We start from the raw sequence: 27,043 nt of genomic DNA on the forward strand, positions 1-27,043 counted from the left end.
AGACTCTACCAAATAAATAGAAGCAGAATGCTTTTATACTCTTGCTTTAGATAATAAAGATTTTCAGGCACCAGAAACTGAAGCACTTAGTCACTTTAAGCTGGTTTCAGGGCTGCTGTGGGATCGCTGAAATTATTCTGAATTGCTTAAATGGAGCACTTGCGTTTTGTGATCTGATAATTGGCAGCCTGGCTGAGGTAAGAGTTCCTTCAACTCTGTATTCAAAATTTCCGTCATTAAAACCAAAACTCGGGTAGCAGCTCACGATCTGTCCCTAATGAGTTTGCAAAGCAATGAAAATTGCGCACGTACAGTATGCCAAATTAAGACACAGGAAATTGTGAGCATTAAAATGAGACATTTCCTGATAAATATGTCGTCAAGCCAATTACCTGCATCCCAGCTAATTTGACAGAAAAAAACCTGGCTTGTGTTATGGTGTCCCAAAGCAATTCTTTTGTTTTTCCATTTTGGGTTCTTTGGTAATTAGCGTTTATATTTTTTCATAAAGGGTAAGATTGAAAGCTCAGTATTTACCAGCGGAATCAAGACCACTACACACAGTGCACTGTTATATCTCAAGACTGGCTTCAAGGCATTTCGCATCAGATTAGACCGAAGGATTCGTAAGGATTCACACTGTTAGTAAATTTAAGTTAGTACGTGGCTGCCCTTAAACCAGATGTCTGCGCTGGTTCGTCCCATACAACATCAATGTGCCCTCTGCCTCACACTGCAACACTGACATGAACTCTGGCGGTGGAAACGAAATCAAAGCTCAATAAGTTAGTACCAGTAACTGGAAAGTTCAAAAGGTTGTTCTCACCCATTAAAGAATGCTGCATCTGACAGCAAGAACTGAATAATCATTGTATGGAGGCTGGGATTCTGGGAATGCATCTCTCCGGCCTCATCTAGTGGTGAAACGAGGTAATGCCATTCACTGAACAGGGATTCACTCACTCGGTGAGTCAGGGAGTTATTGGGTGAGAGAGTCACTCTGAGTGAATCTGAATCTGAGTGAGTGAACGACACTCCAGTTTGCAGGGCAGTGTCCTTCAGTTGCTGCTAAAAACAGGTAACCTGAAACTTAATATTAACGATTTTCTCAGAATATGGCCCGCCACAGAAATAACTGACCGTTTTCATAATTTACATATCTGAAGGGAAATTTACTGGGTGTTTACAGAGCTGAGCTTCATTGATTTCAGTTCAAATGTCCAAAAAGTATCAATTTTAACCCAAAGTCAACCCAAAATTCAGACTTTCATTGGAAAAGGCATGCCTCACGGTATCAGATCACTAGAGTACATAAAGATGTTTCTGGTTTTTGTTCCAAGCTCTTAAATACACTACTGGATCAATCATTACAGTGTTTGAGGCACTCAGAATTTCAGCAGTAAGACTCCGAATCGCCTGTGTTCCTTTATTACTATGATTGTTCTAATTACGTCCCCCTTGACCAGGGCTGACAACCTCTCCCTTAGTTAACGGAAAAAAAAGCCCTGTTAAAACCCAGAAGCCGCCAGGAACACCAGGCTCTGTCCTCCCCCTCTCAGCTGTACCTATCCGCCTCCTCTTTCAACCCCTGCCCCCCCATAGTCCTAGCCTGGGTCCCGACCTCAAGACCCTCCGCAGACACCCCCCCGAGCAACCCCCCCATCGCCGACTCTGCCTCCCCCTGAAAGTCCGCCTCCTCCACCTTCACCTGGCCGGCCTCGGACAGAAACCCCTCCCCCTCCTCGAAGCCGTAGCCGTAGCCATCCTCCGCGTCGTTGCTGCTGGCGCCAGCGCCCACGCCAGAGTCATACCCGGGCGGCATGCCGGCAGCCGCCAGCCTCTCGCAGCGCGCCTGGTGCCGCAGGAAGCTGTCCCGCCAGATCACCTTCTTCCCGCAGAGGCCGCACTCGTATGGCCTCAGGCTGCCGTGCGTCTTCAGGTGCTTGGTCAGGTGGTGCTTCATCTTGAAGGTCTTGGCGCAGACGGGGCAGGCGAACGGCCGCAGGTTGAGGTGCTGCATCTTGACATGGCGGTCCCGCATGCTCTTCAGGGTGTAGGCCTTGCCACAGTGGCAGAAGTGCACCTTACCCGTGTAGGGGGCGCCGGCGAGCGAGAGGGAGGAGGAGGATGGGATGGGGGGAGAGGAGGAAGGCGGGAACGGGGCCGAGGATGGAGACAAGTGCCGGCTGGTGCTGGGCGCAATTGCACCTCCCGGCCCCTGGGTGGCGATGTTTGGAGGCGGCCAGCTTAATTCCGGAGGTCCCAGGAGATACTCGCCATCGTCATTTGGTGACGCGGGCACCAAAGGCCTCTGCGATACTTGCCCGGTGCCATCTTCGATTTCATCATAAGTTTGTCCGCCAAAGGAAACCCCGCTCTCATCTGCAAATCGGCCAAAATCCACTTCCTCCTCTTCGTCGTCATCGTCTTCCTCCTCCCCCTCCAGAGGCCTGCCGCCTGGCTGAAGCCAGGGGCTCGCCTGCCACTGCATCCGCCCAGGGAGTAGCGGGCCTGGGCATGAAGGGCCAGGCACCACTGCCTCCATCACTGCCCCATGAGGGGGCCCAATGTCAGCATTGCTCTCTGGGTCTCTCTCCTCCTTCTGTACACCCTCTAGGTCGTCACCTTCATCCACCGCCTCAAGGTCATCTCCCTGGTACATGCTGGTGGGGTACTCTCCTACAGGCAGAAGTGGAGAGGAAGACATACATTACCACAGCTACTCCTGTGTACCACTTTGCGCCACATTGCAACAATTTCAGTATTGCCAAGTGTCATTATTTTGTATGAAAAATTTTTTAAAGCTAACTGAACTTCACTTTGCCATCTCCTACTGCAAGGGCCTGAATCAGCAACAGATCATGGAGGAAACACAGGAGCCAAAACGAATGACTGCAAATACATCAGTATCTGAGCGCTACGGGGCTCACCAAAAGCACTGAGCATCACTTCATCGAATATATTACACACAGCCCAAAGGGAGCAACATATGGAACAGTTCATTCCGTTGCGATTATACAGAAGCTGCCCAGGGCACTGTTCAGTGATGTGTGTGAGCACTGAGAAACCAGGTTAAACATCCTAAAAGTGATCTAGCTGACCCACAGGTAGTTATTTCACTGGTGTGACTGCTTAAGGAGAGCACTGGGGCTATCCTGCCAGAGCTCACCCCGAGCTGCATATTACATCCCGGTAAGACAGTATCCATGTCATTTTTATTTCTCTTGAATATCCTAATTTGTGTGTATTTTATGCAGACTATGTTCCTTGATTTTTTTTTCTCCATTTAAACTCAGAGGCTGGTAAAGAAAACATTTTGATCAAAGTGACAATTTCAACTGAAATGACATTGAACTGAAACTGACTCACTGTTCCACAATCTGATCATTTAAGACAGCTGGTCTGAAACCTGCCCCCAGGCACCTGAAAAGTGCTTTGCTGGGTCTTTTGCTGTGTACTGCATATTTTCCCACCAGACTGTTCAAAGTTTCAGAAGTACTCATTATTCAGTATAAGGAGAAACAAGCCAGAAACAACAAAAACAGAGCTGTACCAGTGAGAGCCATTATCTCATTGCGATGAGTGCAATCAGCAAAGTGCAGCTACCAACTGTTCAAACCACTAGCACTGCGAATAAAACGCATTCCATCATTAGATGCTCTGGTAGGGGAGCACAGAACTGGCGCATGTACAAAAGAAACTGTCTGAAGAACAGGGGTGGTCAGAGTGAAAGAAGAAGCTGTTCTCCACTCTGTCAACTGAATAAAAATGAATAACTTAAAATGCATAATCAGATCTACAACACAATCACATAAATGGAGAGAATTTGCTTGGAAAAATCAGATCCGCTTTTTTATCACTCCTCAAATAACAAGTAAACAAACTTCACAGCAACAGCAATGCTGGAGAAGGTGTGGAGATGTGGCTTTACACCACACACATATCTTTTGGAGTTGCAAGACACTAGAACCTTTTTGGCGACAGGTACATGATGTTCTGTGTGAGATTTTGGACTATAGGGTCCCCTTTACTTGTAAGGTACTCTACCTTGGACACTTGGAAGAAAGTGTGTCTATCGAAGACCAATATCTGGTTAAAATACTCCTTGTTGCAAGCAAAAAGACCATTACAAAAAACTGGTTGAAACCAGTAACACCGACTAAAGAGCAATGGTTGTCCATTATTAAGGAAATTCAAGAGATGGAAAAGATGACATACAAACTGAAACTGAAAGAAGAGTTATATGAAAGAAACTGGGTGAAATGGATACAAGATACAGAAATGTGAATGTCACGTAATTACTATACCTTTTACTATATGTACTATACACCTCACTGTTAAACAGGCCTACCTTTATTGTTCTTGTTCTTTTGTTTTTTATTTTTATTAATGTTGTTATTATTATCATTATAACTATTTCATTACCAGCATACAGATTGTATTTAACAGAATATATATGTAAATGTTTTGCATATACCTGATGTGAAATGCCAATAAAAATAAAGTTTAAAAAAAAAAAAAAAAAAAAAGCATAATCAGTTCCATTTGCTTTGCTATAAACTTGCTAAAAAAAAATTTGCTAAAAAAAATCCCACAGAGCAAAGTCCCAACAAAAGAAGTTCAGTCTTTTAGCATGTAATCTTAATAATTGTGTCCTGGGTACAGAAATCTTTGTGCATTACATTTTACATTTACATTACATTTATTTATTTGGCAGATGCTTTTATCCAAAGCAACTTACAAGCGAAGTAGAGTACAACACAAGCAAAAAGCCTGTGAATCAACAATATTACAAACACTGCATGACCAGGTTTCAACGGTTGGCCAGGCAAGGTACAAACTAGCAGATAAAGCTAACGAGTGCTACCTACCGGAATGCCCTGCCTTCTCTGTTCGGTCCATCCCGTCTTCCCTCACCGTTTCTCCCATTCCTTCATCCGCTTCTGTCCCCCTCTCTCTCTTCCTCTTCCCCTGCGGCTCTCCGTCCCTCTCCCCAAACTCCTCTCCCCCCTCCCCGACTCCCTTCTCCCTCCCCCTGCCCCCGAATTTCTGGAAGTCGTTGGTGGGGCAGGTCTGGGGGGGCCCCTTCGGTCTGCTTGGTCTCAGCCTCTGTCTCCCAGCCTCGCCTGTGTGTCCAGAGGAGCTGTGGGCCCCCGCCCTGCCGGGGTGCTCCAGGCCGGGCCTGCAGGGGTTCCCCCCCCCACCCTCGTGCCCGCGGGGGCTGGCCTTCCCGCTGCCGGACAGCCAGATCTCCTCACAGCTGGAGTAATCGCTCTCTGCACCCAGGCTGGGGTCCAGCTGGGAGTCCGCGGAAGACTGGGGGGGCCCGGACAGGGGGGGCTGGGGCGGCTGGACCAGGGGCCGGGAACGCCCCCAGCGGGACAGCTGCTGCGGCCTCCGCCAGGAGGCCAGGGGGGGCAGGCAGCCCTGATCCTGCCCATGGCCCCTCTTCTCCAGGGAGATGGGGCTGCCCTGCCCCCTCTCCCTGGCATCCCTCTCAGACGCGTCCCTCTCCGTGACCTCCCCGCCCCTCGGCCTCTCCCCCCTCTCCCGCTCCCTCTCCGCGTACAGGCAGTCGGTGCTGCTGGGGGACTGCTGCCGGGACGGCGCGTTCTGGGGCCCCCCGCCACCCGGTCCGCCCCCCGCCGCGGCCCGTGGGCGCTTCAGGATCTCGGTGCACTTGTCCACGATGTGCCACATCTGCAGGAAGCTGGCCACCGTCACGTAGTTGACGATGTCATCGCGCACGATGCTGAGCTGGCCGGTGTAGGCAGAGCTAAGCACGCTCTCGAAGGCCAGCGGGTCCATGACCGACGGCAGCGAGACCGTGGTGACGTTCTTCAGCAGCACCTTCGGGGCAGAGACACAAACACATGACCACCTGGCCACCAACATCTGCATTTACCAACCATGGCAATGAATGGGGTGGCAGGATAGCATGGTGGTAAGCAGGGCTCATAATCAGAAGGTTGCTGGCTTGATTCCCTGCTGGGGCACTGCTGTTGTACCCTTGGGCAAGGTACATAACCCAGAACTGCCTCAGTTAATATCCATCTGTATAAATGCATAACATGTAAAAATTGTAACTTATGAGAGTTGCTCACCAGTGATATATGTGCACGTTAGAGATATGAAGGTCTAATTGTGGCCTTTTAACCAAACTTTACTTTTCAATGTGCACGTCTTCAATGAACAGAAGCACCACACTCTGGCAGGTTTTTTTGTTGTTGTTGTTATTTCAGTCATAAGGCGGTGTGGTTTTTCTCAGCGGAGAGCTCAGCGCTGATCAAACCCTGTCCAGACCCCCGCCAGCTCCATCAGAGCTGATGAAGGGTGATATTTATCATTTCTGGCACAGAAGACCGATGACTGCGGTGAGAAAAGTGACTCACAGCTGCCGTTACTGTCTGTGCAGTTATGCAACCAGCAATCTCAGTTACCAGAGGTCACCTGCAGGGGAGTTCTCACAGGTAGCTTTTGGCTGGAGCCATGGGTGATGCACATTTCCATGAACACCTATGTAACCACTTGTGAATGTCTGCTTATGCTGTATGGGAACTAAGAATTGACACAGGTTGTTTGAAAGCTCTACATGGCAGATTCCTTTGAGGAACAGCAACTATGACACCAAATGACACTAGTGGACAACTAATGGCAATAAATAACACTTACAGCAGGCTGTCATATGTTGGCACCGGGTCTCTGTGAAATGACAGGTGGAAAGGGCGATAGGAAGACATGTGCACAGAGACACAGACAGACCTGGTCGTGGAAGTAGGGCGAAGAGGCGGCCAACACGCAGCGGTGCGCCCTGAACACCTGCCCCTGCACCTGGATGGAGAGATCACAGAGCCGGCCCTCCTCCCGCTGCCGGTTCAGACTGTCCAAGACGGCCGCTCTCACGCTGGGGAAGCACACTTGCACCACCGAGCCACCGGGGGCGCTAGACCCACTGCTACAGTCCTGATCCATGGGGCCTGGGGAACGGGAAGGTTAATTAATAACAGTTAATTGCTTGATCTTGATTACTCCCGTTGTGTAAAGCATCTTTGGTACAAGAGTAGTGAACATCATTTGCGGTTTGACAAAATTGACTTTCACTTTGCTAAGCAGCTGCCATATCGACAAAAACGCTACCGTTTTAGACCACCCGATGAAACATTTTGGCCGTGAGACCGACTTTTACAAGGAAAAGCACAGAAGTAGTATGGACAATGGCTACAGTCCTTTGTACAAAAAATACAGTTGTAATTGTCATTACGTCGTATACGTGCAGCAGCAAAATGAGACGTACACAGTGGAGTCATTTAAATACACGAACAATAACCGTGACAGCAATAAAATCTACCAGGTTATAAACAAGATAAACGGGTCACAAACTATCGCCAACCCTCCGAGTCGCTTGGCGTTTCTCGTTGCTGCCGATACACTTTGAGTCCAGTTGAAATGGAAACGTGGATAGCTACGTAGCCCCTCACTTGAAATGAAGCAAGTAAACGAATCCCTTTTAGTGCAACGCTACGTGATAAACGCCACGACATAATCTTTAAGTTTTTTGTCATTATTAACAATGTCGCTTTTTCCCCATACCGTCAGATGGATATTGGAAAGGAATGAGCAGTTCGCATAGCGTGAGCTCTCTGGCTAAATATCCGGACTGGTGCGCCACTCAAGGCCCAGGATACAGCACTTAGAACAGGCCTTGGCTAATCAGAGAAGTTGAAAAATAATTAACCCAGTCCCGCAAAACCGTCTTTTCAGGTCACGTATCACACTTAACCGTAGTTCAGCGGCCAGCTGTCAAACATAAGCAGACTCAGTCTAGCTACTAAACTGGTCAGCTGTACAAAAGGCGAGAGGAAGGTTTAGCTACCAAGCGAATTACAGCAACGAAAGGATGAAGTTAAAGCGTAGATAAAACATTTTAATGATGAGCAATAATAATCAAAAGTAGTCGAAGTGAACAACGGCATTCTTCTTAGCTGAGCTTCATGGTTAGCTTAGTAAAACTGGGTTATATGACAAGCTAACAAGGCTGATGTGCACAACATACCTTCTTATGAATCCCCGCAAAAGACAAATACAGAATTTCCGATTCCCGGATGCCTTATTAAACGCAGCTGAGACCAGGCAGAATTTGTCCCTTTTAAACCCAGGAAAACTGTGAATCCGCTCGGCTACATGTACAGCGTTAACTATCTACATTGCCCTGACTGTTTTATAACATTCACGTAGCTAGCTGTGGCTACCTGACTCACATTATATCGCCCATTTCCACAGAGAGCAGTGGTGGGTGTTGGGTGTGAAAAGTTAGCAAGATCGCTATGTTCCCAAGGAAACGGTCCATTTTTATCCAGAACTGCTCTAAAATGACACAATACCGCAAAACAGCTGAACTGCCAAAACCAACATTGACGTGTTTCAGTGCGTTACCCACTCCGTACACTGAGCTTGCAAACTGAATTTTAACCTTATTAGTGTCACAGGGAAAGATGGATGAAGAACTGTTTAAAACAGCCACTAGAAACACGGGCGTTATAATCAGTGTAAATTTGACAGGATATAAAGCCAGTTATATTGTTTGTATTCGTGTTTGACTAACACGAATTCACAGAAGTAAATACAAATTATGCACTGAATATTTTGTTTATATAAGGCTCTGGAAATGTCTGTGTCGCCTCGGGATGTGTAAAACTCGTTTTGCATCTGCAGAGGATGACTAACATATCTGAGGAAGCACAAACACAGAGTTAGCCATAAAGACAGCTCGCAGCTACGAGTACAAACACGCAGGACAGTGAGACAGTGTTCAAAACCACTCAAAATCATTGGCTGAAATACGGTCAAAAGACAGGTCTTATTAACTACTGACCGCCGTCAGTCTACGCCAGCGGGGTAAAACGAACGGTCGTTTTGGTTGTATTGACCGCTTCGTCGGTCAGACCACATGCATGTGCGGTCACAACAGTGTTAACACGATTTCCTGCACAATGGTCTCGTCCTCCGAAAGAAACGGACCAATCGGATTATCCCTCTACTTTGTTTTGTAGCCACAGCCCTCCTCTCCGATTAGCTAGTTTGTAAAATCATTCAAATATGATTGGACGAAAGCGAGATGAAGGGGCGGAGATGATGACGAAGGGGAACTAGACCAATCATATTGCAAGGTTTGAAGCGGCAAGAAAAACATTTCAGTTTGAAATTCAAACGGCTGCATATTACTCATTTGTGGTACTCAGTTAATGGGAAGCGTATTGTTTAGATCAATATTATAAATGGTAAGCTTTTTATATTCTGCTAATAAATGCATTATGGGTCTTTCGCTATGGAATGTTATTCATCAGATTAGTTAGCACAGGAAAGCGTTGTATGAATAGTTTTCCTATTAAAGTTAATAGTACCTTGTTAGCTTTCTGTCGCTCTAGGTTGTTAGCTAGCTAACAAGCCAGCGCAAACCAATACAGTGCATTCAGCTAGATAAGCAATTTGCAGCTAACTACATAACTCTGTCGCTAGCTATGTGGGAAGTTAGTGCTTGCAGTCCACTTTATTTTATTGGGCGTATTCTTGATCGATGAAGCTAATTAGCTAAAGTTAACTGACTACAATTTATTTAGCGAGCTAACCTAAGTACTCTGTTTTTGTCTCGTACAGTAACCACACCAGCTGGCTAGACTAGCTAATGTTAGCAAGTTAGCTACAGTTGGCTGGCTGATCGTAACAGAATTTGTGTTCCAATATTTCCAGAAACTGGCTATTTTGCGAGGTTTATTGATTGAGGTATATTGCTTCCGGACAGGTAGAGAGAGATATTTATTGATCCTGTGCGCTCACAAATTGTCTCGTATTAAAAGTTACTATGTTTTGTTGCTGTTGTATTTCAGAGCCCGTCTTGAAAATGAGCAAAATGAACAAAGAGGTGAGCGGTGACGTTACTGTTAAACAATTTCTCTCAATTTCCAGATCTTAATTTTCTGTCATCTGGAGCAGATTATCAGTTACCAGTTATCAATCTGTCCACTCGCTTGTCGTTACCCTGTTAAGCTCAGCAACACTCTGACATTCTGTAAATAGAGTAAAGTCTTGGGGTAGAAGAGTAGTTTTGTGGGTTATAAGATGTATTTGACGTGATAGGATGTTAGCAATCATAGAGGTTGTCTTTTTGTTTTCCCTCAGAACACAGCATCGCGATTACCGGTCATCTCCGCGAAGAGAGCGCTCACCAGCAGCACGGAAAGCTGCGGTGATGCGCAGCCTGCGCAGGTAATCTGTCTTGTTTCCGCGGGTATACCGCTCCGATTGTTTCACAGCAAGCTCTGCATTTAGTGTACTGTGGAATTAGGCATTCCATGTTGCTGTGGATTTGTACGTCTGTAATGACATCGTCTCCTCCGTCGATTTGTAGAAGAGGATGCGCAGAGTGGACTCGGACCCTGTGAAGCTGAAGCAGGCCGTCAGTGTGGTGGGCACGGTCGGCGCACGCCGGCCCGCACCTGCCCCCGCACCCCAGCGCCACACAGGTGAGCAACACACCTGGGTGATCTCTGTGTCACTGCCAGCTCACTGGTTTGAGGAATTATGTCATGACTTTAGGAAGCCCATAAACGGTGTGTTATGAATATTGTGATCTAATTACTGTGACGTCTGGTACTGTGTGTCCTTGGCTTCCCTTGGTTTCTAGGCTGTCTAGTCAGGTTAGCACAAGTAAACTCAGGGCTTGAATGGTGTTGTGCTCTCCCTCACTGTTCAGGGAGTGTTAGCCTGGTCTGACACTTGTTCAGTCAACCTGAATGGATACAGTTCTGTTTTCTTGTGCTGAAAGTCGCTCTGGGTAAGCCCATCTGCTAAATGAATGTCATGTCATGTCGAGGTGTCAGGTTGTTGAGTCAGTGGTTTTCCTTGGATTCAGTAGACTCTTGGGGCAGTGTTTTAATCAAAGCACAAGGCAGTTTAGCTTTCTTTTTCACTTCACCTATTACGTCTGGTGCTTTTTCTTTCTTTTTTTTTGTTTTACACCATCCTCTGAATTTCCTTTGAGTATAAAATGCTTCTCTAATCATATACACCTTTAACACCACCTGAAATTGTTAATCAATGTCTCATTTGAGCATCATAATTGTGCTTAATATTTTGCGAATTCCCTTCATATATTTCATTTGCAATGACGTTATCTGTAGTTGGTGGGTGTCTGTTTCACAGTGCATGGGGTGATATGAATCATTTATTAAGTTGATTTTTCTTCTTTCAGTCAAGCCCCTTCGGCCCACTGGTGCAGCGACTGTTGCTGCAGGCCCTTCAAAAGGTGAGCTGCCACCTGTCACCTACCTGCCACGATGTCGCTTTGAGCTGGATGAGTAATGGACATATACATTGCCATAACTTATCAAAAAAATCCATCTGATTGGTCAGTGACTGAGTCATAATGATAACACTAAGAGATTAGGGGCAAACCACTTCAAAGCAGCCTGTGTCATGGCAGACAGGCTGAAAGAATGCATGAAACGCTCCACTTTCAGACCTGGGTGAGGTGAGCCAGGTGCTGGCATGTGTACCTGCTGATTGAGTAGATAACAGGTATGTGGTTTGGAATGCGTCCACATTTTTGTGGTCTTATATTCTTACAGAGCAGTGTGTTGGATCGTGTGCCTTTATCAGACTTGGTGTAGTGATGTCTGATTTTTTTTTTTCCCCCCCTCTTCTTCTAGTTGTCCAAAAACGGCCAATTGCCTCTGTCCCAAAGCCAGGTAACATAAGCCATTCATTGCTTTCATGTGTTCCAGGTCTTGCTTCCAGTCTGAGACTTTTTTTTTTTTTTTTAGAGATTTTGTTATAATTTTTTTCCTAAAGTCTGACAGTTGGTAACCACTCTGTTCAGCAGTCCCAGCGGCTAATGGTGGTAGCCGACGGCCGGCCTGGGATTTGAAGGGCAAAGTGAGCGACATGGAAACCAAGGTGCAAGTCTATCAGAACCGCATGAAAACGGCCAATCAGGAGAACCAGGAGCTGAAGGAGGCCGTGGTCAGGGGGAAGGAACGAGAGGAGCAAATTGAGGAGGAGATGCATGCCTTGCAACAAAAGCTGAGGTACGAAGGTGGGCTGTAAGGGGAGTCGGGAACAGGATCTCGGCAACACTAGCGTTTCCTCCAGCAAGCTTTTTGTTTCTTTGCCTGAGAGCAGGTGAAAAGCATCATGGGAAAAATGTGTTTTGTCTGCTCTTGTGTTTGTGGTGCAGCCAGCACGAGAGGGAGCTGGCTGCTCTGTGCAAGGTCAGAGACGAACTGGACGAGGTCACCCGAGACAGGGCCACTCTTCAGAGGAAATACACTACTCTCAACGAGGAGCACAGAGTGAACCTGGAGCTGAAGCAGACGCTGGAGTCCGAGCTCCACAACGTGCAGGTAGAGCGCCGCTGAAGTTCTCGCGGAAGAGTTGGTTACTCTCATGCAGACAGAGTGCTGGCCTCACAATCACTTCTCATAGTGAGCATTAAAACGTGGGTAGACTATTTGCAGAAGGCATATTATGCATTATAAGACTTATAAAGGGTGATTGTCCTTTTACGGGCCTTGTACTGAATTCCTGGTGCTTGTATCTTTCCATAAAGTCTTAAGGACACATAGATGCTTGCAATTTTATCACATCAAATACTGCTTAGAAATACAGTTTTGTTCTTTAATATGAGGCTGTACACACTCACTGTGGTATCCTAGCCAGCCTCATATGCATTAGTGTATATGTAGCCTAAGAAGTTTGACTAAGGTTCGAAAGATGATTGGCACACCTTGGTGGTGTGTGGGCAGAATGGCACAGCCTGACCCCTCTCTCCGCTCTGCGTGTGTCAGACGCAGCTGACCGTGCAGGGCTCCGTGCTCTCGCGCTGCCAGACCAGCCTGAGGGAGACGCAGGAGACGGTCCGGGCCCTGGAGGAGAAGGTGGCTCAGCAGGCAGAGGAGCTGCACCACGGGGAGATGGAGCGCAGGAAGCTCCACAACACCATCCAGGAACTGAAAGTGAGTGTCCCCACCCATAAGCATGTACATCCAGGAACTGAAAGTGAGTGTCCCCACCCTTAAGCATGTACATCCACCTGAGAGGAGGCTCCATAGCTGTGTGTGCTCTGTATTAGATGAAATGTACAGCTTATCACTGATACGGTTCAAAATTCCTTAAAGAAGAATTCATGTATTGCTTGTTCTTGATTATCATATATGTAATATTAAAGGAAAATGGCGTAGTGTTTTGAATGCTGTTCCATGGTGTTAATATTTGGTTTACTGTGAGGACAGCAAATCAAGATTTAAGGACTGAAATGACCACCGGACTGTAAAACCTGTCTTCTGTTTGCAGGGAAATATAAGAGTGTTTTGCAGAGTGCGCCCCCTGTTGACTGGAGACCAGTCCATGGACCACATTGAGTTTCCGGCCCATGATAACAAGGCTCTGAAATTGGCAAAGACTGAAGAGGTGATTATCTCACACACGTATGCACATTTCATAGCTTCAGTTTGTGGTAGTTGTCGGGTAGTGGTTCTGAAATATTTTGCTTTTCTTAGGTGACAGTGCAGTAGTACAGAGATGGCTCATTTTGTGGACCAGCTGTCCCATTGATACTGTTGCCCTGGTCGAGAAACAGATTCTCAGTAAGATGATGACCTCATTCAGGGCTAGCTTCCTATCATTGTGACAACCCCAAACTTACTCCCTTGTAATGCTGTAGCATTCATAGTGTATGAGTACTGGCCACAGTCTCACTCACCGCCCCCTCACTCTGACCACCTCGCCCCAGTCTCACACAGGCCGTAACGGAGACATGCAGAAGAGCTACAGCTTCAGCTTCGACCGGGTGTTCGGGCCCAAGGCCTCGCAGAGCGAGGTGTTCGAAGAGATCTCCCTGCTGGTGCAGTCCGCCCTGGATGGCTACAACGTGTGCTGCTTCGCGTACGGTCAGACGGGCAGCGGGAAGACGCACACCATGGAGGGGGGCGAGCTGGAGGACACGAGGGGCATGATCCCCCGGGCGGTGCAGCAGATCTTCCGCACCGCCCGCACCCTGAAGGAGCACAGCTGGCAGGTACCCTCCGCACACACCCTAACGCTGACACTTTCAAACACCTGTTTACTGTTAGCAAGGCTGCAGAACGAACGGGCTTCGTTCCGATGAAAATATGGGCGGCTGGGTTGGCCGGGGTCCTTGTGACTCCAGGTGCCTTAATGGTTTAGATAAACCATTTTTACGCTTGAGATGCTGGTGACACTTTTATTAAATGTTTTCTAACACTTAAGCTAGACCCTTGAAGTGACTAATTTCATATGTTATGTCGCCTGTTTAACCTGGTTTGATCTTTAAGTATCTTCTGGGATCAAACCCGTGAGGACGGCGTTTCCAGCCAGGGTTTCCAGCCTGTAGTGTGTTAATAGTAATTAGTGCAGAGTAACACTGATTTTATAATAGCTTGTGAAGCTCGGCCCTGCATTCCCATTGGTTGCTGGTTCTGCTGTTAATGTGGAAGCTCGATTACTTGTGTGCAGTAAATGTTTAATGCTGATCAGTAGGCCTTTGTTTTTAATGATGCCAGAGGAGGTGTAGTGGACAGCTGGGCTTGAAAACGGTGTTGGTGTGGTTTCCAGGTGTGGTATTCCTGTGGTACCCTTATGCAAGGTTATTCACCTGAGTCGCTCGCTGTCACTCTCTCTGTCTCAGTACACGTTTGTGGCCAGCTTTGTGGAGATCTACAATGAGACCCTGCGGGATCTCCTGTACACGGGCAAGCCCAACAAACGGCCCGAACACGAGATCAAGAAAACGTCCAACTCGGAAATTACTGTCACCAACCTGACGTATCAGAAGGTCACCTCAGAGGATGAGGTAGGGCAATTTAAAGTAACATTGTGAGAGATTTTGTCATCGTATTTTGACTTTTTTCCACGTTGTGTAGTTAACTCTGATGATAACTCCTATTCTGTCCATTTTAGGTGTGTAATCTGATCTTGCTGGCGAACCAGAATCGTTCGACCGCCAGGACTAACATGAACGACCACTCATCGCGTTCTCATTCAGTATTTCAGCTGGACATTGAGGGCGAGAACGTGGACAGAGGGGTCAAGTGCAAGTGTAAGGCTCTTTCTGCTGTTGTACCGTTCTTAGATCATTTCTTACTATGGTTGCTGAAATTTTCAGAGTAGCTATTTTTGGTTGGATTAATGCGGTTAACGCTAAGTATTTGTGCTGGATTCTAATTTTTACTTGACCGTTCACTCCTGGAAGTTACAGTAAAACCACAGCACAAACTCTAAAACTGTTTCAGGGGTTTCCCATCCTTTCCGGAGTCTGTGAATGCATCCAGTTCACAGAGTTGGTGACCTCTAGTCTAATGCTTTCCTGATCAGTTTCCCTGTGACCCATAGGCACAGTGCCTATTGAATCATAAAATTATAGCCAATTTGAGACCCTGACCTTCGATAACTGATCAGGTGTAATCAAAATGATCATTTTCACCCTAAGGTTTGTGTGATATGTTTACCATTTCTTTGTAGGGCTAGTAGTGTTCTATTTTTTTAATTGTTGGTGAAATCAAGAAAGAAAAAGTGAATTATTTTTGATTGCCCTTGGCTGTTTGTGGAGTTGAGTCCTGACTGCTGCTCTGCTTGTGTCCAGCCTCCCTGTGTCTGGTGGACCTCGCGGGCAGCGAGAGGGTGCAGAAGAGCCAGTCCCAGGGCGAGAGGTTTAAGGAGATGACTGCCATAAACACCTCCCTCACCAACCTGGGGATCGTCATCACAGCGCTGGCCAACAAGGTCAGTCTGGGTCTGTGTGGGAGCGACCGCCCGTGCTGCTGTGACCGGTGGGATTTGACTGACTCCTCCCCACTCTGTATTCATTTTTGTTTTTTAGGAGAGCTTTATCCCTTACCGTAACTCCAAGCTGACTTATCTGCTCCAGAACTGCCTGGGTGGAAACAGCAAGACGTAAGTGCGAGGACCGTGGAGGGATTAGCCAGCATAGAAGGACTGCTTAGGGTTGATGGCTGGTGTTGAGCTGGTTGACGGTTGAGCAGATTAGACCAGGATTGAATAAATTGGATTATAGCAGATGGCAATGCATTTAACCAATGTGTATAGTGTCAGTCTTGTTTTTTTTTTTTCTATTTTTCAATTGGACAAATTCTACATTTCTGGTTAGATATGTAACATGGATCATTGCTGTTTAGAGATTGTATAAGCGAAATATTCCTCGTAAGTGTGGGAAGATGCTTTGCTGTAGCTGCTCGGATGCTTCTGCAGGCTCAGAAACGTGGTCACGCCCTCTTTCCCCTGTGCCACAGCCTCATGTTTGTCAACGTTTCCCCGGAAGCGGAGAGCTTTGGCGAGTCCCTCAACTCTCTTCGGTTTGCCAGCAAGGTGGGTACACTCTGGAGTGGAAGAGAGTAGCTGAAAACAACCTCGGGTCTTGGAGAGCTTCTCTGCCTTCTGTTTCTCATGCCTATAAAGGCTTTGTTTTGGTTCATGTCTGCTTTACGTGGTTAGGTTGTATTGTATGTGTGTGTGTGTGTGTGTGAGAGAGAGAGAGAGATTTCTGTTAGGACTGGCACTAATACTCCCATTGGCCCTGAGTCCTGCCTCAGTTCTCAGGTGTGTATTTAACATTATTTAGAAGTCGGTCCCCGTGCTGGCAAAAAACCATTTGCTACTTTGAAAGGGAGCTCCTAAAAAAAAAAAAAAAATCTGCAGGACTCAAGCCCCCAGAGACCGAAATTGGATTCATTACCATGGGGATCCTAATGCCCCGTGGTGGCTCCTGTCAGTTTGCCGATGCGTTATTCAGTGCTTACAACAGTTCTGAAGTGTCATGGTGATGTTGCCTGTCTTGATTCCAAATAGTGGAAACACCCACTTTTCAGTAGTCAGTATCAGGAAGTGATAATCACTTGAGCTGTTTTTCTCCAAGTAAAATGAGCACTGGAATGTCCCTTTGTTTGACCTGTTGATCTGCTGGAGAATATGCATTGAGGTAACTGTGTATTGATTCTTTGTTTTAGGTCAATGATTGTGTAATTGGGACTGCCTCCGCCAACAGAAAATGATGCAGCTTCACTTCAAAAAGAAAAAAAAATTGCTCAAGGATTTATACCCTGACTCTGGTGGCTGTTATTATCCCTGTGTTCATCTGCTCATTTACTATCGATGCATTTTATTTTCGATTTTAACGTGCAAATAAAGCTTTTTAATACCCGTTTAAGATTTTGAAAAAGTGCTGAGTGACTCAATTTGAATTGAAACCTCTTGGCGGCTGTGAAAATAAAAATTTTGTGCTGTTTGTCAAAATGCCACAAAACCTTGCAAAGGTGATGTACGTGCAAGGGAGAAGCAGTCCGTTGGTTGGTTTCGGGCTGCAGAGGAGCTGCAGGTCTAAAAGGCGTAGGCGTCATTTGGGCTGGGGACATGTCCCCACCACTTTTTGTCATGGCCCATTTCGTCCCCACCACTTTAAAAGGTGTGAACACGTCGAACCCGTCGTTGTCCCCAGCACTTTTCAAAACAAACTGACGCCCATGCTAAAAGGTGTCTAGAATTGAGACTGAACTGGCAGAAGTAAATAAGTGAAATTTTGATGAAAATGTATGCATCAAATCAAATCCCATGTTTTCCCACTGTAAGTAGAGGTTTGAGGATTAAATAACGGAATTCTTCCATTTATGGTAGGATTCGGGACCTTCTAGTGTTGTTCTGTATTGTATGTGGTGTACATATAACAGAGATTTGCATTGCTCAAAAAAGGACGGCATGTTTTTCAGTAACTGAAAATGTAAGTCTGAAAGCCATGTTGCCTAAAGCTATCGGTGGGAAAATTCGGTCCCAAAATGGTGGCTACAGGAGGCTTGGTCGCCTCACCTGAACGGCTTGCCTCTGCTGGTGGAGACGAACCGGCTCCTTTTAGTCGGCTAAATTGCACTGTCTGGGATCTTAAAGGTGCTCGGCGGTGGCTCGTCTGCACAACATAATGGGAGACTGAGTTCAAACCAGTTGAAATTAAAAATCAAGTTAACAGTTCCACAAACTAATTAAAGGGGTGGAAACGAGGAGCCTTTCCGCTTCTTTCCGAACGACGGAAAAAGTAAGTTTGATTTATTCATTTATTGACCAGCTGGACTGACTAACCGGTTACAGAGATGACCAGTGCGCTACTGTCGTCTGGAAGGCATGTAACATTAACTAGCTAACGTTAGCAAATGGTCGCGGGTAAGGATGCATGTACCTGATGTTAGCCCAGCGGAGCGACAGCAAACAGACGGTGTGATGAGCAACTAGCTAGCAGAGACTTAGCATTTTTTGGAAAACATCTGATGCACGACACCTAGTTAGCTCGCTATCAACCTGTCAAATCTGCCAAAGGTAAACCAAACGGCTAGGTAGATAATCGGACATCAAATAACGTAAGCAATGTCTCGTTGAGTGCAATTAAAAATATACATGTAGTATTTAATTATGGGTGTTATGCACTTACGCACAGTTGGTTCAAAACGCTCTGAAGTGTGAATTATTTGTTGACTAGTGGCTAACCTAGCGATCTTGTTCGCAAGCTTGCAGCTAGCTGGGATAGTTGTCTGGATTGAAAGCACAGCCTGCTAGCTGCCTGCTAACTTTTGATCCAGGTGTTGCGCTCTAGTTTTACTAGGCTTTTACATGCGCAAAACGAGCAAGGTACAAATGGCGTTTGTTAAAAAAAGGCTTTCGGAGCCGCTTTGGGCCCGTTTTTCCGAGCAGGGCTAAATCCCCGGACTCGAGTGGTGAAGTACCGTCGGTGGTTGGGGGGCTATCCGCCAGTATGGACGCAGTCGACAACATGTTCCGAAAGTAGGAAGGAGGGGGCGAGCATTTTTCGGCGTGGAATTGGTAAAGAATGGTAATTGGGTATTGGATCACATGTCATTTTGGTCAATCATTTTATTGGCTGTTAAAACAATCGATTATTACAGATTACCACGGGTCAATGTTGTTATGGTTTATCTGCTTATGCCTTTGACTAACTAGTTAGTGGACAACATGGTCACTGAGCAAGTGAATACGATTTCCCTAAATGATAATAGTCCATTGTCATGGGGCACTACTTCGATATTTTCTAGAACATTGTCTGAGTAGCTAAATTATTTTATGCTAAGTTTTACTGTCATATAAACCAGGATATTTTGTTTGCTTGTGTACGCTCAGATTAACTACGGTTTTGTTTCATTACGTTGTTACACGATTTTATTGTAACGTTAGTGTCTGGATGTTTTATCCCTATAGATTAGTAGCTAACAATTAAGTTTTAGCACATTGAGCCGCGTGTATTTGTTGTTATCGCGGTGCTCGTTAAGCACTCTTTGTGTTAATTTTACCTGATTCCATTATCTAAACCTCCCTTAGCTTTCTCAAGTCGTTATTTAACATTGCATAGCATATGCAATATGACTGGACATGCAGTTCTAGTCTTCAGTGTACAGACTGGCTTTATTGATAATGATTATGATTTATGTATAATTTACTTATTTAGTTTGATTAATTCAGAACTTTATTTTATCCCCATCTTGGCATCGCGTGCATGTATGGAGTACAGGTGGCACAAGTTCAGTACAAGGTGCCAAATCTAACTCTAGACTCAAAACAAAATACAGCCCAATAAGCACGCTTTCAAGCCAAACCGTGCAGGACACAAACTGCAGAAGCTGAAAAATAAATGGCAGCATAACATGGGATGTAGAGAAATTTCATTTAAAATATGATTCTGTCAGTAGTCTCTAAGTTAATGTACAAAAAGAGTTTTACAGAAGTTGTTCTACATTCTCTGTGTTAACAGTGTGATAATACAAAGTTTGTGCAGGTAGCACTGAGGAGATTATTTACAAAGGTCATGAGGGCTGGTTGTGACCCACCCGAACATGAAAATGGGCACTAAGAAGCAACCTGTAAACTTACAGACTCATGAAGCCCCAAAGGTGCCTCCAGTGACTCACTGATTTGCTTTGTTGTGAAGGGTAGTATGTTTTGATTGGATCACACAAGTCAGTGATGGCCAGCACCTGGTAGCTCCACCCATTATAGGGTTTATGATACTGTCCCATCTGTACTCTTTAGAAGAGTGGTGAGTCGTGCTTTGCCACAGAGAACTAACCCTGGGGATGCAGTGGGAGTGGGCGGAGCATATGTGCAGTATCAGATTCAGACTTCAGACATGGGGTTACTTGAGTTCCCGACACTGTGGCAACATCAGTCAAATCTCTTTGGGAAGGGATGTAATCTACAGCCATGCTGTGGGGCTGGGACTGATAACCCCTTGTGTCTCGGGCAAAGTTTGTGAATTTTCCACCGTTGCTGTGCCACCTTTTGTGGTAAGAGGAGTTCATACCTCAGAGGTTGCAGGTCCATTTCCCAGGTAGAGTGCTGCTGTCCAGTTGTATAATTGGATGTAACCTGCAGATAAAGAAAGGAAATGGAGACTCAATGGACAACTGGCAATCACCCTACAGTACACTAAATATAAAACTTTTTTTCAGTTGTCTTTCAAACAATTTTGGTGTCAGATCTGTCTTTCTGTGTATCATTGCAGTTAATTAATGGCCAGTATTGTTCTTCTCTCTCTCACCTCTCCCAGCGCTGATGCAGTCTGTCTCCGTGGAGCCGGGCTGCAGCAGCAGCAGCAGCAGCTGTGGCGCCCCCTCTGGCTCGGTGGTGCAAGTGTGCTTCCCCAGCGTGCAGGCGTCTGTCTTGGACAGTCTGAACCGGCAGCGGGAGGAGGGCCGGCTCTGTGATCTCTCCATCCAGGTGCAGGGGCAGGTGTTCAGGGCGCACCGCTGCGTGCTGGCCGCCTCTTCACCCTACTTCCACGACCAGGTCTGTTACCCTGCTGACCTGACCACCTGTCCAGCGCCTCCATACGATCGTAGACCACTCTGCTCCGCTCTGACGAATCCAAGCACAAACTTGGGAAAGGTTTGACTTTGTAGGCCATATGCAGGCCTAGTTTAGATTTACATGTACATCTTGTCATTTAGCAGACTCTCGGATCCAAAGCAAGTTAAAGGAAAATGTGGAAAGTGTATCCAATAAAGTTACATGCAATACAGTTTAAAGGTCAGGAGAGACATCACTCAACTCTGCAACCTTAGAGGAAATAACAGGTTGAACCCCTGTGTTGGATAGAGAGAGAACTTGCAGCTTTCAAGAGCAGGGTACCTCACCATGGGTCATTATACTGAATCCTAAAGACTGCATCCCCATGGTAAACGTAAATGTATATTGAGCTCTGATAAAACATTAATGTACAAAATTTATATAAATATTCTTGTGCATCAGCGCTCTTTTTTTAGCTTGAACCTCATTTAATGCATTACTGTTTGGTTTCTACCATGTTGTTGTCACTCCTGTGATAAGTATGAAGGCTTTTTCCTTTGGTAAGTTGCTGTGGAGTGTTGTAGAAATGGTAAACTGTAATCATTTACCTGAATATGTGCGTACAGTTCTTCCCATGAAAGTCAGTTGTTTGGACAAATATGGGTAGTAGAGTGCTTCGGCTCTTTTCAACCCATTTGCAAATGCTATTAGCCAAGCCCAGCGGACAGATACGTAGCATTGGATGCTTCTTAGTCTGGAGGGGTTTACTCTGTTTCGTTTTGGTCTACAATGTTAATATTTAGATGTAGATCATGTCGCATCCTCAGGATGTTGCTTATCCATGGTAGAATGACCTTTCAGAGCCAAGGTCTAATAATAAAAGCTAAATTTAGCCATTCTCTGCTGTGTCCCACCCTTGCCCAGAGCCATTTCTGACCTACTGTACAGTAGCCAATCAGACTTTTTGCATAAGCATGGATCGCAGAAGGCCAGATGCTACCAGCATGACACAGCTACAGTTACAGTTTTTCATTCAGCAGACGCTTTTATCAAAAGTGCCCTACAGTACATTGGAGGCATACCTTTTGTTGTTATGTGTGTTCCCTGGGAATCGAACCCACAACCTTGGCATTACTCTGTCATGGCATGCTCTTCCAGTTGAGCCATAGGAACACTTTGCAGAATCCACTGTGACTTGATGCGTGATGTCACTGTGGCATGATGTCAGTGGGGCGGGATGACGACTCTGAGGAGGCGGGGTTTCCTCATGTGCTCTCCCGGTCTGTCTCTCTCGCCAGGTGCTGCTGAAGAACATGTCCACAGTCTCCATCCCGGCAGTCATGGACCCGCTGGCGTTCGAGAGCGTGCTGAGCTGCGCCTACACCGGCCAGCTGCGGATGCTGCGGGACGAAATCGTCAACTACCTCACCGTGGGCAGCGTGCTGCAGATGTGGCACATCGTGGACAAGTGCACCGAGCTGCTCAAAGAGGGGCGGGGCGGGGGCGGGGCCGGCGGCCAGCCGGGGGGCGGGGCCCAGGGAAACCCCGGCTGCAGCAGCAGCAGCCTGGTCGGGGCAGGGACTCCGGCCGGCGACGCCCACTCCGCGCCCCACCCGCCCAGCCGCCCCGCCCTCAGCGAGAGCCAGTCCCCCAGCAGCACCAACTACTTCAGCCCCCGAGAGGCCGGCTTCGGGGGCGGGGCCACGGCCGCCGGCGCCGTGGGAGACGGGGGCCTGAACTCCACCCCCAGCTACTGCACACCCTCCGGCGGGGAGGAGGGCTTCTTGATCGAGGAGGAGGACGAGGAGGAAGAGGAGGAAGAGCTGCTCTACCCCAGGAAGCAAGAGAGAGGGAGCAGCCGGAGGAAGAAGACAGCGTCCGTCTCCGACCAGGAGGTGGGGGTGAGCGACAGTTTTGGGGTGTCCTCCTACCAAGGCGGTGACCCCTCCCCTCCGCAGAAGCGCCCCACCTACAGCCAGCCCAGCATCATGCCGCGGAAGCAGTGGGTGGTGGTGAAGACGGAGCGGCCACAGGACGACGAGCTGATCGTGGTGTCGGGCGAGGAAGGGGGCGAGGAGGAGGAGGAGAGGGAGATGGAGATGGAGAGGGAGAGAGAGAGGGAGAGGACCTTCAACATCTCCGACGTGAGGACTCTCTCCGCCGAGCTGAACAGAGCGGATGCTGACATGCAGGCACAGGTTGGTTACTGAGTGACACAGTGTGTGTGTGTGTGTGTGTGTGTGTGTGTCTGTGTGTGTGTGTGTGTCTGTGTGTGTGTGTGCGCGCGCATGTGCGTGTGTGTATGTGTGAGATGTGTCTCATACCAGTGTCACTTCTTAAGTATACAATGTCAGTCTGATCAAGTCTGTCCAAGCAGTTATACATTCAGCCACCTGATTCAAATAAGTGGAGTGGAAACTGAACATCTTGGAATTGTGCACCCTGAATTTGTCTGTGACTTAACTCATCTCTTGCTCTCTCAGGTGGATTACTGCCAATCGTCTGAAGACTACCTCAAGTTTGACAGTGGTTTGATGGATCAGACACCGCCACAGCACCACAGCAGCTCTGCCAACTCCAGCCAGGGGAGTAACCGGGCTGTGTCTGCGTTACTGGGCCCAGTCCAGTCGAGAGCGCAGCTTTTCCCCATAGACATGCAGGGTAATCAGATTCTCCTCTACAGCCAAGCTCCGCTGGACCCCTCTCCTCCAATCACAGCCGGAGCAGGGCTGGGGGGCGGGGCTTCGCTCAAAGGGATGAACCTGGAGCACGGAGCGGTCCACCTCTCGGGGCACGGCGGCAGCGGGTTGGACGGTCTGGATGGGGCCGGGGGCGGGAGCTCGGGCAAGGTGTTCATGTGTCACTGCGGGAAGACGTTCACGCACAAGAGCATGCGGGACCGGCACATCAACATGCACCTGGACCTGCGGCCCTTCCACTGCCCCGTCTGCGCCAAGAAGTTCAAGATGAAGCACCACCTGACGGAGCACATGAAGACGCACACGGGGCTCAAGCCCTACGACTGCCACGGCTGCGGCAAGAAGTTCATGTGGCGCGACAGCTTCATGAGACACCGTTCCCACTGCGAGAGGCCCGGGGGAGGTGGGGAGGGCGGAGGGGGCCCTGAGGGGGGGGCCGTGGTCTCCCCGCCCCACCACCAGCACCACCTGAACAGCGAGATCAATCAGAGCAGCATTGGCGGCAGAAGTGGGATTCCCCCGAGCGGCATTGGTGGGAGAGGTGGGATCTCCGTTCTGTCCCCCCATCATTCCAGTGGAAGCGGCGGCGGTCTGTCTGGGCTGACTATGGCTGGGCCGGGGTCTCTCCTGGGAGTCTCCCCGCAGAGCGCGGCACACAGTCTGGGGTCGGCCGTTTTAGGGTTGGGCGGCAGCCGTGGCGGTTGTGTGGATGAGGTGTGTGAGGTGACCGTCAGCGAGAGCAGCGTAACTTAACTGTGACACGGGTAGAGACAGCGGTTGCGTGTACGACCAGGTGCTTCGGTAGTATGCTTTGTTTATCGTTCTACTTTTTTGGTGAGATTTTAAAAAAATGCATTTAACTGCCTCAAACACATCTTGGCCAAGTTGACTTCAGTTTAACTAACCTTTTGGCCATTTGTACAGTTCACTGCTTGTTCTAATATCAGTGTCATTGTGCATCAAATGACAGGTTAGTATACCAAATAAAATAGAAAGAGCCCTGACCATAACCCCCAGACTCGCCACTGGAGTGTTGAGAATTGAGAAATAAAATGTACACTGTTGTTTTCACTAAGTGGTGCCACTCTAGTGGTTGCTCCTTCAGTTTTGCTGTCGATACACAAATGCATCTTATGCATTACGGATCAGGTTACACCAGAGACTAAAGCCACATTCAGTTACATTCACTGCCATACAAGAATTTCTCTGTTGAAATTTCCATCAAGGAATGAACCATTTTGAAAGGGGACATTTATGTCTACCGACAGCCATATATAAACACATAATGGTCACAGACTGGTGCAGCTGACCAGTTTGTTTAGTATAAATGGCAGGTTTTCATATCAAATGAGCTCTGATTGGCTCATCATTGTCCGGTTAATTTTATACTACTGTACCACAAAGTTCTGGGTTATGGCATATTGTGGCTGTTTCATTCTCGTGTTGGCCTGTAGATACGTGTGCACTAGTCTACACAGGGTGTGTGAGTTCTTCACCTGCTAACGTTGCATCTCTAGTTACATTTTCGTGAAAAGGGGGACCTGATGAAGCCAAATGGGCAGATATCGGTCAGGAGCACCGACCGCTGTAGTGAACAGGATTCCGATCTCTGCCACTGTCTCGGCTCCGCCTCTCTCCTGTGAACTAAAGAATCATGGGATTCCCGAGACGTTTTTGGATCCGTACAGACGGGGCCTGGGGACGGTTCATTCGTAAAAGGAGATGAAAGAGCAAAACTTGCTTTGAGGGGATTAGGGGGGGGGAGTTTGGTGCCGATTCGGTGTGTGTGTGTGTGTGTGTGTGTGTGTGTGTGTGTGTGTGTGTGTGTGTGTGTGTGTGTGTGTGTGTGTGTGTGTGCGTGCATGTGTGTGTATGCGCACGCGCGCATGCCTTTTAGGAACTGAACCCTGTAAAGGACAGAAAAAGGAAGAATAATTACGTAAAATTATTTGAAGAGATTTGTATGCATTATAGATTTGAAAAGTGCAGAGGTTGATGGTTCATGTCTTGTTTTGGAATAATTGTTGCATTTTAATAGTGTGTAAATAAGTAGGCTCATTTATACACATATATAATATATATATATTTAGGCTTAGATAGATATATGAAAAGAAAAGGCTGAGAGACATTAGAGTTATTTAACACGCTAATTTATACACAGTGATTTGACTGCCTTACTGATATTTATAGATACTCTTAATGACAGACAAAATACTGTGATGAAAACACAGTAAACTTCAGCAGGGGTATGCAGAACTGCCCCTGAGGGTCACAGTCCTTCAGAAATTCTGCTTCTCTCTCCCCAGTGAGCTGGCAGCTGTTAGCAGCAGCACGACACACCGTTACGCAATTAAAGGTTTGTAAAATGCAAAGACCAGAAGTACCCCCCCCCTCCCCTCCGAGTTAAGCCACCCAACCAGACAAACGGGAAGACCCACAGGTCAGCTCACGACCACGGGACAGCCTCAGGGAGCTGCAAAGGGAAGAAAGTCTGAAATGAGATCACAGACGGGGAATTTGCGTTCAGAATGCTCAGATTGGCACATAATAAGAGCCAGGTCCAAAATAACCCAGATAACAGGGTAGATATCAGCTGGGAGGTGATCAGCTGGCTTCTGGCAAAATGCACATGTGGAGTTCCGCATTCAACTAGCGTGTGATGTCACAGATATTCTGTTTTCTGACCAGATATCCAGCTCTTTTGAAACTGCGTTGATATTCCAGCTGTGGATGTTCTGTTTTGGACCACGACTCTTTAGCAATGTTCTTAATGAGCTAGGAAGTCATTGCACTTCTAGTTTCAGCAGTTTGAAGTGCACTGAGCTGTCTGTCTGGTCAAATGCGTAGAGTATCTGTGGTTTCTGTGGTCTGGGTCCAGCAGTTACACCTGAGCTGTGTAATCAGCCTGGGCACATGGAGTTGGGCCACCTGACTGAGTGACAGTTGGAGGTCTGAAAGTCATGTGCACCTTGTTTTAAAATCTCTTCAGAAGTGCCGGTACATTTGGCTCACTGCTTCGGAGTGCAGAGGTGAAACGGGACCCCGGGTGATGTTTTAAACCTGGGAAGCTAAACGCAGTCCCTGGGGTGAGATGTGGACAGAGGGGCAGACTTTGGGGACACTTGGCTTCAGCTGAAATCCTCATTGATCTGACTGATCTTTTGTCTTACCTTGGACAAAGCTGTCTTCTGAAAACGTGCAAAATGGCTGGAAAATAAAAAAAAAAAGTTGTCTTTCCAATTGCAACGGAAACTGGTAGCCGCAGCAGCCTTCCCGGACCAACGGTACGATTCCTCTTTTATGCGATCACATGTTGATATTAACCTCTAAAAAGATCTGTGTGGGTTTTTTTTACGTATATTATATTGCACAGCATTGCAAATGGATGCTAAGGTTTGTCTCCACTTGTGCTGCAACATTAGTGACAACTGAAGTTGTTCTCAGACTGTTATTAAGAATATAGACAAAGTACATCA

At 47.2% G+C, this 27,043-nt stretch overlaps 3 protein-coding genes across 5 annotated transcripts; 2 read left to right on the forward strand and 1 right to left on the reverse strand.

Annotated features, from left to right (window-relative positions):
* Positions 1–44: 44 nt before the first annotated feature.
* zbtb22a (zinc finger and BTB domain containing 22a) lies at positions 45–8,425 on the reverse strand. The gene is made up of 5 exons (XM_036516086.1): positions 8,054–8,425; positions 6,763–6,977; positions 5,035–5,850; positions 4,872–4,980; positions 45–2,679 (listed from the first exon to the last, which is right to left on the reverse strand). Exons 2-5 carry the CDS (start codon positions 6,970–6,972, stop codon positions 1,556–1,558), a joined length of 2,259 nt encoding a protein of 752 aa, XP_036371979.1. The 5' UTR covers positions 6,973–6,977; positions 8,054–8,425; the 3' UTR covers positions 45–1,555.
* A 776-nt stretch (positions 8,426–9,201) lies between these two features.
* On the forward strand, positions 9,202–17,100 carry kifc1 (kinesin family member C1). Of its 2 annotated transcripts, none has more exons than XM_036515989.1 (17): positions 9,202–9,278; positions 9,885–9,919; positions 10,177–10,263; positions 10,406–10,520; positions 11,249–11,302; positions 11,706–11,744; positions 11,876–12,083; positions 12,233–12,398; positions 12,843–13,010; positions 13,348–13,464; positions 13,787–14,071; positions 14,702–14,866; positions 14,974–15,112; positions 15,656–15,795; positions 15,893–15,966; positions 16,323–16,398; positions 17,037–17,100. In XM_036515989.1, the coding sequence occupies exons 2-17, from the start codon at positions 9,899–9,901 to the stop codon at positions 17,079–17,081; spliced, it is 1,899 nt and encodes a 632-aa protein (XP_036371882.1). In that variant the 5' UTR covers positions 9,202–9,278; positions 9,885–9,898; the 3' UTR covers positions 17,082–17,100. The 2 variants fall into 2 exon arrangements, with proteins under 2 accessions (XP_036371882.1, XP_036371883.1); XM_036515990.1 differs by having other exon boundaries at positions 11,879–12,083.
* Positions 17,101–17,978: 878 nt separating this feature from the next.
* zbtb22b (zinc finger and BTB domain containing 22b) lies at positions 17,979–25,309 on the forward strand. Of its 2 annotated transcripts, none has more exons than XM_036515787.1 (4): positions 17,979–18,112; positions 20,630–20,868; positions 22,167–23,066; positions 23,352–25,309. In XM_036515787.1, the coding sequence occupies exons 2-4, from the start codon at positions 20,635–20,637 to the stop codon at positions 24,318–24,320; spliced, it is 2,103 nt and encodes a 700-aa protein (XP_036371680.1). In that variant the 5' UTR covers positions 17,979–18,112; positions 20,630–20,634; the 3' UTR covers positions 24,321–25,309. The 2 variants fall into 2 exon arrangements, with proteins under 2 accessions (XP_036371680.1, XP_036371681.1); XM_036515788.1 differs by lacking the exon at positions 17,979–18,112 and adding an exon at positions 18,252–18,390.
* Positions 25,310–27,043: the final 1,734 nt, after the last annotated feature.

Source organism: Megalops cyprinoides, chromosome 21 (genome assembly GCF_013368585.1).
Source record: "Megalops cyprinoides isolate fMegCyp1 chromosome 21, fMegCyp1.pri, whole genome shotgun sequence".
In the NCBI taxonomy this organism is placed as follows: domain Eukaryota; kingdom Metazoa; phylum Chordata; class Actinopteri; order Elopiformes; family Megalopidae; genus Megalops; species Megalops cyprinoides.

What these genes read in the sequence shown, in the direction of transcription:
- zbtb22a (XM_036516086.1), bottom strand. Translation starts at nt 6,972, where the DNA reads ATGGATCAGGACTGTAGCAGTGGGTCTAGCGCCCCCGGTGGCTCGGTG. An exon ending in CGCCCTACTTCCACGACCAG is followed by an intron (nt 5,851 to 6,762) that starts GTCTGTCTGTGT and finishes TCTGCCCCGAAG; the next exon opens with GTGCTGCTGAAGAACGTCAC. An exon ending in TCCAGAAATTCGGGGGCAGG is followed by an intron (nt 4,981 to 5,034) that starts GGGAGGGAGAAG and finishes GAGAGGGACGGA; the next exon opens with GAGCCGCAGGGGAAGAGGAA.
- kifc1 (XM_036515989.1), top strand. Translation starts at nt 9,899, where the DNA reads ATGAGCAAAATGAACAAAGAG. An exon ending in GTGATGCGCAGCCTGCGCAG is followed by an intron (nt 10,264 to 10,405) that starts GTAATCTGTCTT and finishes GTCGATTTGTAG; the next exon opens with AAGAGGATGCGCAGAGTGGA. An exon ending in TGCTGCAGGCCCTTCAAAAG is followed by an intron (nt 11,303 to 11,705) that starts GTGAGCTGCCAC and finishes CTCTTCTTCTAG; the next exon opens with TTGTCCAAAAACGGCCAATT.
- zbtb22b (XM_036515787.1), top strand. Translation starts at nt 20,635, where the DNA reads ATGCAGTCTGTCTCCGTGGAGCCGGGCTGCAGCAGCAGCAGCAGCAGC. An exon ending in CACCCTACTTCCACGACCAG is followed by an intron (nt 20,869 to 22,166) that starts GTCTGTTACCCT and finishes CTCTCTCGCCAG; the next exon opens with GTGCTGCTGAAGAACATGTC. An exon ending in ATGCTGACATGCAGGCACAG is followed by an intron (nt 23,067 to 23,351) that starts GTTGGTTACTGA and finishes TTGCTCTCTCAG; the next exon opens with GTGGATTACTGCCAATCGTC.